This window comes from Paralichthys olivaceus, chromosome 15 (genome assembly GCF_024713975.1).
Source record: "Paralichthys olivaceus isolate ysfri-2021 chromosome 15, ASM2471397v2, whole genome shotgun sequence".
Lineage (NCBI taxonomy): Eukaryota > Metazoa > Chordata > Actinopteri > Pleuronectiformes > Paralichthyidae > Paralichthys > Paralichthys olivaceus.
This window is the reverse complement of record NC_091107.1, coordinates 11,965,157-11,973,108: the sequence shown is the minus strand read 5'-3', so window position 1 is coordinate 11,973,108 and position 7,952 is coordinate 11,965,157. Positions and strand designations below refer to the sequence as shown.

The 7,952-nt window shown below is 43.6% G+C and overlaps 1 protein-coding gene across 2 annotated transcripts; it reads left to right on the top strand.

Annotated features, from left to right (window-relative positions):
* The first annotated feature begins 401 nt into the window (after nt 1-401).
* On the top strand, nt 402-4,879 carry LOC109628486 (neurosecretory protein VGF). 2 transcript variants are annotated; one of them, XM_020085593.2, is made up of 2 exons: nt 402-542; nt 2,590-4,879. In XM_020085593.2, exon 2 carries the CDS (start codon nt 2,619-2,621, stop codon nt 4,641-4,643), a length of 2,025 nt encoding a protein of 674 aa, XP_019941152.2. In that variant the 5' UTR covers nt 402-542; nt 2,590-2,618; the 3' UTR covers nt 4,644-4,879. The 2 variants fall into 2 exon arrangements, with proteins under 2 accessions (XP_019941152.2, XP_069396034.1); XM_069539933.1 differs by lacking the exon at nt 402-542 and adding an exon at nt 1,593-1,728.
* The last annotated feature ends 3,073 nt before the right edge of the window (nt 4,880-7,952 follow it).

Here is a 7,952-nt window from a genome sequence, read left to right as displayed (position 1 = left end):
GAGGGAAAAGTACTATTTCATTCATGCCATTTCCGTTCATTCATCAGCTGGGGCCAGCCTAGACTCACGGTGCCATCTCCACCACACCAACATTCTTATCAATGGAAGTGACGTCAGCAGTGCCTGCAGCTGGGGGGTGGGGTGGGGGGGTGGGGGGGGTGATCACGTGGTCCGGTGAGGGTATATACAATAAAGTTGCGCTGGCCGTGGTGCTGAAAACATTCACTCAATTGCACATTAGAGCCACTGCTGCTGCTGCTGCTGCTGCCACATACAAACACAGCACACAGCTGAAATAAAGAAGCGCCAGTGTGTGTGCGTGTGTGTCTGCGTGTTTTCTTTTTTTTTTCTTCCTCTTCTTCATGTTGGTCACAAGCTGAAGAGAGAGAGACGGAGAGACAGACAGAGAGAAAGAGAGAGAGGTGGAGAAAAGAAAAAAGACAAGACATTCTCTCAGGTGATCCGCTATTCATGAAAAATTATCTTGGCTTTACCCGCGCTGTGAGTTTCACCACTTCCCCACCCCCAAAGTGGGACCCCAGGTAAGTGGGACGAAATCTCTTATTCTCATATTATTCATCAAATGTTCCTGATAAGATTGATGCAGACATGTTTTTACTTTGTGTCTTTTATGTAGTTTATATAGATTTTTTGTGTGTGGAAGATTTTTTAATAAAAAAAAATAAAATCTCAACTTTATCATGATAATTGATCATTTCTCTGCAGCTGATGGTGGTGTGATCATAAGGTAGTGATGTGAACCAGGACTGTTTCTATGTGACTTCTCTATCATCAAGTAAAACGAAATACATTTTTAAACTTTAGATAATAACAAATGATCTTGTATAAATAGCCAATCATTTATGTCTCATGTTTTTTCCCCCAAAATAAAAAAAAATACAAATTTATGAACATGTAAATAAATGTATTAAGGCTTGTACTGAAATAATTAATGTGTAAAAAATATGAAAATAATCCGTGATTTCCTGCTTATTTTGATGGGCTGAAGAATTCTGCCACTACAAAGCGCAGACAATTATATTTAATAAATATTTCTGTGTGCAGCTGCTGCTCAGTAGCTCCTGTAAAATGTCGAGATTTTTTCATCACACGTAAATGTAAGAAAAAAATCTCTTTTTAAGCCACATTAAGATCTGAAGAATCCTTTTCCGGCTATTAAATTCTAATTAAATTAGAGTCTCAGTCATGAACTGCAAGTTGGTTATCTTATTAAGAGGATTTGTTTCGTTTCCCACCTTCCTGCTCCGGTTTGTAAAAATGTGATATTTTGCGCTGCTCCCTGAGATGCCCAAATTTGCGCTCGTCTGCATTCCACCACTGCCACCGAGGAGAAACATGCTCCCACCACACAAGGACACAAAGACGCGTTTCTCACTGACTGCTCCTCGGTCCCTTCTGAAAAAAAGCGGCTTCATCCCCCCTGAAATGTAACATCCAGCTCATTTACAATTTGGATGGACCACTCAGGGACCGCAGGGTTAAATAACTCAACCGCAGCCACCGGCTTTACGCATGACTTCCCCGTGCGCGCCGTCTCTTTTTCATTGCTGTTTCCCGTTCACATCGCTGTGATGCTTGGAATACCACAGAAATCCTAGCTGACCTCAAACGTCGGAGCAGTTTGTGTTTTCCTTTTTGTCTGTTTAAGAAAGAGACGCTTAAAATGGCAGGTGCGCGCGTTTTGCTTGGGTTGACTTGGAGAAAGAGGTGAGGCTTTTTTTTGATATACCAGAGAATTAGACTGAAAATGAAATTCATTAACGTGCATTTCTTGACTACTTCACTGTTCTTTTTGTTAAATCTCATCAGAAGACAAAAGCAGAACAGTATTTTTCTCAATCAATTCAAATGCAGGCTGGAGAGATAATGACTGGGTTGACGCACGACTACAGACAAAAAATGGCTAATGTTCAGGATCGGAGAGCAATTTTCTGCATGCAAATGATTCCCTTCCCTTGGCAGACACGGGGGATTCATGCAGTAAATATCGAAACAATCACGTCTGGTTTTTGTGGTCAGATCATATACGTCCATCTCTGTTCCACATGCGCTGAGAGTACACTGCAATGGGGGGAAATTACATTGAAACAAATACTACAACACTAGAATTTGATTTTCCATTAAAGACATTTAGAGTAAAAATATTTGTAAAGTAAGAAGAGAAGGAGAAGCGCGAAACTTTCGTTGTTGCATTTGGCACGGCTCATTAGATTGCCTTTGGGTGCGCGCATTGTCCTCAAACGTGTGTTCGTTTAAATTGCTCACAGTGCTAAGTGCTTTTGTTCGGTTGCCTCGAGGTGAAAATATATTGTTGACAAATTAGAGACTGGTCATCTAGAGGATATTTCATTGTGTGTGATTTAATGTAAGTGAAGCATTTATGCATCATCATTCTATATTTTAGATTGGCCTTCTCACTAAAAACTGTATATTTCAATGATCCAGATTGCCTCATATCATAAATAAAAATCCCAGTTATTTCAGAAAAAACCTGAACGAATGATGTATGAATCATTTCTCATGTCTTTTGTCTCCCCCCCTCTGCCTTCTCTTCTTCTTCTTCTTCAGGTGCTTAACCTCCCTCCTGCCAGTTCTGCATGGTCATGACCTGTCATCACGCCCCTTCCACAGCCCACCTCATCCTATTGGTCCTGCTCATTGTCACTCCACAGCTGGTTGGCACCGCCCCTGTGCGGGGTGAAGGAGGCGAGGGAGGGGTGGAGGGGCGCACCCGGACAGACCACAAAGAGGACAGCATCGCCCCCTTTCTCTCGCCCCCACCCCAGATTCTCTCAAGCCCCGACAATGTGTCCCTGGACCGGGGCCGGGGCCCGGGTCATGATCGCCAGTCAGATAAGGTGACGGACCCTGTGCAGGTGCTCGCTGTTCTTTTGGAGGCCCTGGACCACCCGGAGGAGAGTGAAATCCAGGCGAGCAGAGACTGGAGAGAGGATCAGAGTCAGGAGCTGCCCTCCATCGAAGGGTTGGAGGGTGGTGAGATAAGGAGAGGACAGACAGTGGGAGACAGGGGGGTGGAGGAGGAGAGAGAGGGGCGAAGGGCTGATAAGGCTATTGAACAGCTAATTGTGGGCCATTTGACAGCTGCTCAGGGTGATGACTTACAGGAAAGGGGGGAGGAGGAGGATGAAAACACAAGGTCAGAGGAGGATGCAGGGTGGTCTGTGGAGGATGTGGGACCTGATAGTGTAAGTGAGGAAGAAAGGAAAGATGAAGAGGAGGGGCAGGAGGTAGGAAAGGATTTAGAAAGTTTCTTAGACAAAGCCAGACTGAGTTCCACGTCACAAGGAGATGATTCCTCTCTGCAGCGCAAAATAAGAGGCTACTTCCAAAATATTGACTTGGGTCTCCAAGATAATGAGATCCTGCCTCCACTGAAGGGCTACAAGGCATATAACACTCAGCTGGCACGAGCCGGAAAGAAGCAGCACTGGCAGGAAAACCAGTCCCGCAACCAACCCGTCAAGGGGGGCAACTTCATGGACGACTTTGACGATGAGGGTGAGGAGCTGGAGGAAGAGGTTGAGGAAGAGGAGGAGAGTCTCTCCCACATGGAGGAGGAGGCGAGAGCACGTGCAGAGAAGCAGGAGGTGCTCAGGCAGCAGGAGGAGGCGGAGCGAGCCAGAGAAGAGGAGCAGAGGCTGGCAGACATCGCTTCTGACATGCTGCTGCAGTACATGGGAAGGAAGCAGCAGTCTTACATGAAGCCCCGTGAGAAAAGCAGCTTCGGGGCTGCGGGCAACACAGCCGAGGACAAGCGCTCCGAGGAGGTCCTCCCAGATGAAGACGACCTAGACCAGCAAATGATCGACAGGCTGATTGAGATCAGCAGCAAGCTGCACCTGCCAGCTGATGACGTGATTGAGATTATTAGTGACGTGGAGGAGAAAAAGAAGAAAAGAAAAGAGCTGCAACAACAGCCAATCAACAGCAACCCTGTTGCCCCTCGTTTCAGGCCTCTGGTACCTCCTCCTCTGGCAGCGCCACCTATCTACCACTACACAGCCTCAAAAAACCCCAAGAAGAACCCCTATAAGTACAACAAGTCCAACAAGAAATGGCACAAGGACAAAGTCAAGTCATACAAACAGGAATATTGGTATAAGCCTCAGAAGCAGCTTGATTATTGGTACAAACCCCAGAAACAGTTTTTAGCCTTCCCTTCCTACCCATACTACCAGAAGCCATATCGAGCATACTACCCTGTTTATTTCCCATACCCCAAACCACAATATTATGGCAAGCCCTCCCCCTCCAGAGACCAGCTCTTCGCCCCCCAGGAACTTGACCTCCAGGCCCCAAGGCGCAGGCACAGGGCTGGAGGTAAGAACCGTGGACAGGGCTGGAGGCAGCAGCCACCACCACGCCTGCCTCTCACCCCTTATATCTCTAACTATATCCTTCCTCACCCACGGACCTACCAACCCTTACCTCCCCCGAAACCCCTAACCACGCCAAGGAGAGGCAGGCGTCCCCCGTACTACTATCCACAGATCACACCAGGAGATGACTATGAGGAAGACGGGCTGGTGCCTCAGCTGGACAGTGAGGAGGAACTGGAGAACTTTATTGAGAGGATCTACATGAAGCGCAGAATGTATTGAGAGACTTTTTGGACATTTGTCAGATCAGAGGGACAGACAGAGGTGGGGTAGATATACAGTAGCTTGAGAAAAGCTAAAAGAAAGAGAGGTGAAAAAAAAAGACTGAGATGAGATATGTGTTATGAGCCTGATGATGCGCGCACACACACACACACACACACACACACACACACACACACACACACACACACACACACACACACACACACACACACACACACACACACACAGTCACATTCTGACACCTTCACAAGCTGCTGTGCCCATTGTAAGAGAACCATGTTTACAACATAATTTTGTATTTTTTTTGTTTTATATTCTCTTTATGTCAAACTAAAGTAGTTCAATGACTTCTTATCTACACAAATATAAAAAAAACGAAACACTGTTGACAATACATGACAGTTTATTTGTGTTGTATGTGGTGTGTTTACACTACTGGTCAAAAGTTTTCCAACAAACCCAATGAACAAATGTCTGCGGCAGAAAAAAAAGGTTAAGAACGCCAAAAAACAAACTACTTAAAGAAACAAGTACATTTTAACAGAACAATGCCTGTTCCAGTGGTTCCAGCGTAATGGTGGACTGCAGGAAGTAGTATTTTAAAGGTTTGCAATCAGTGCAGTGAAAAAAAAACAAGTAACAAAGGAAGACAGACTCGTTGGTCAGGGGTTCATCTTACAGCAAGATAATGAAGGAAAAACTAGACTGGGTCTCAACATGATGGACGACCAGCACAGTCTTCACACTTCACCCCATCAAGCTGATTTGGGATAAACTGGACAGAACCGGGAACATATCTGTGAGAGCTTGTGCAGCAGACTTTTCTGATAAAAGATCACCCCAGTACGCTGCTGGATTGGTCAAAAAATAGATTAAACTCAGGATTAAAGATTCCCTGACTTTTATTTGTTCTATTCTCAAACATTACACTAAGTAAAGTTTCAGAATTGGAGGTGTTCTCAGATGTTTGACCAGTAGTGTAGTTGCCTTTCTTATTCTCGATTGGATCCACTTTAAACAGCTGCAATTTGCAAAGGTGCCAGATACACACATTTCAGTTTGTCAAAGTGAAGATTCAGATTTTTGCCTTACAAGCACCATGGTTCTATAAGGGAAATCTCATAATGCATAATATTATCATCACTGCCTGACCCAATGTGGAAACCCTGTGGACTCCAAAAGCACAAACTTAAACACTAAACACTTCCAACCTGGTGGACTAAGGGTTTTCAACCATTTTGGGATCCAGAAGTTATTGTGTCAATGTATTTATGGCAGATCCACGATCACCACACAGCACTCTTTGACCATTGAGGAGACCTTAATGTTTAATTTTCTCTGATTGCTCATCCACAGTTAACACTTTTACTCTTGTATCATATCTGTGATCTCACTTTCCTTTTCTTTTCAAGAAGAAAAAAAAACTTGAAATGACACTATGTGTTTGCAGCCTTTTTAAACAGATCTCCAACAAGAGGCTACAAGAATTTTGTTCATTTTCAGGAGAAATTCATTGAGAAGCTTCAGGCCGGGAAGTCAGGGATTGTGCTTAAAAAAAAACGTTAAATGCACGTCTTTCTACTTGCATCTTTAAAAATGAACAAAAAAAAAAGAACAAAAAAAAGGAGAAAAATAAAACAGTGTGGAGAATCCAAGATGGTTGTTTTCTCTGAATAAACTGTGAACATAAAAAAAGAAATCTCAAAGGAAGAGGGCCACTGTGTCCGCAGTGAAGCCATCTGTCTTGTAAAAGGAGAGTGTTGTTGTTGATGTCACCTTTAGCATTGTAAGATGTACAGTGTGAAATAAATATGCCTGTGCAATGTGTAAATAACAGCATGATGATTACTAGTTTTGCTATATGATAAAAAATAAAAGCAATTATTTTATTAAAGTTCAGTTTTTTAATGGCTTTTTGGAGAGTGCTATGTTTTACTTGCAACTATAACAAGAACCCTGGATTCTTGAGGAACAAATCGAAAATGCACCAAAGAGAAAGACAATCAGCTGCAGCTCTGTGACAACACGACCCACGTATGTCACTGTTACATCAATACAGACACCAATGTAGAAAAACAACTTTAGATGGAGTATACTATATTATCAGATAATCAAAATGAACAAGATAATGGGACTGAAAAGGGGGAAGAATAACAAAAGAAAGGGGGAAAAAACTCAGAAAGAGGGAGGGAAACAGTAACTGCAGTGATTGATGAGTCACATGATTGGTGGATGAGTCATCCATCTATACACTTTACTGCGCAGGACCACACGCTCAAACACACACACACACACACACACACACACACATTCTCTTTGAGCTGTATAGTAATTTAGCTTCTGGCATTCAAGATAAAGATTGAGTCGTGTTCCCTCCTGACTGGAGCCAGCCAACTGGCCGGTGGAAGGGTGTTTGGTAGATAGGTTTTTGCCATATCTTGTTCCCACACCTCCTCCTCACTCTTACTTCACACAAGCAATATGCTCTCCCGCTATAATTCTTTGAAGTGCTCCTGGCTGCTGCTCGTTTGGTATCGAAATTAACCTTACACACGCCGTGGTACAAACACTGACAACGATTAGCGGCCTGTCAATATGGCCTAATTGCGTGTTATCTTGCCAGGTTGCTCGACATTGATTGAAAAGGTACCTTTCATGGCTTTATCTTGAGCGAAGCCTGCGCACCATCTTATGAATTCAGACTTTTAATCACACCATGTACCTTCTGTCGAGAGCCCAGCTGGACATTCACCGGCCGACTGTAAGAATGAATATATTCATTTGCTGTGGTCTCAACTGTGACAATCAGCCAGTTGTGCTGTGATAAAGAAAGGGACACAGCAGCCAGCAAAGTGACCCTGCCTGTACCATTCATAGTTTATGTAAGTGTAATAATAATGTGATTCTATGGTTGTGTTGTTCGTTGGAAGAAGTAAAAGAATAGTTCAACATTTTGTACATTTGCAGATATTTACAACAGAAGATCAATACTAATATATCTAAAATGATTTTTGGTTATAGTAAATAATATTTAATTTTGTAAAGTGTAGTTTCAGGGGGCACAGTGGTGCAGTGGCAATGTCCGTCCACAGCAAGAAAGATTTTGTGTTCGAACCTGCCAACCAAGGTCTTTCTATTAGGAGTTTGCATGTTCTCAAGTGTGGGTGGGTTTACTCCGGCTTTCTCCAACAGTCCAAAGACATGAACCTGAAAGGGATAGTTCACTGAAAAATGAAAATTCACTCATCTACTCACCTCTATGCTGATGGAGAGGTGGGTGAAGTGACTGGGCAGATGAAGAGAAGT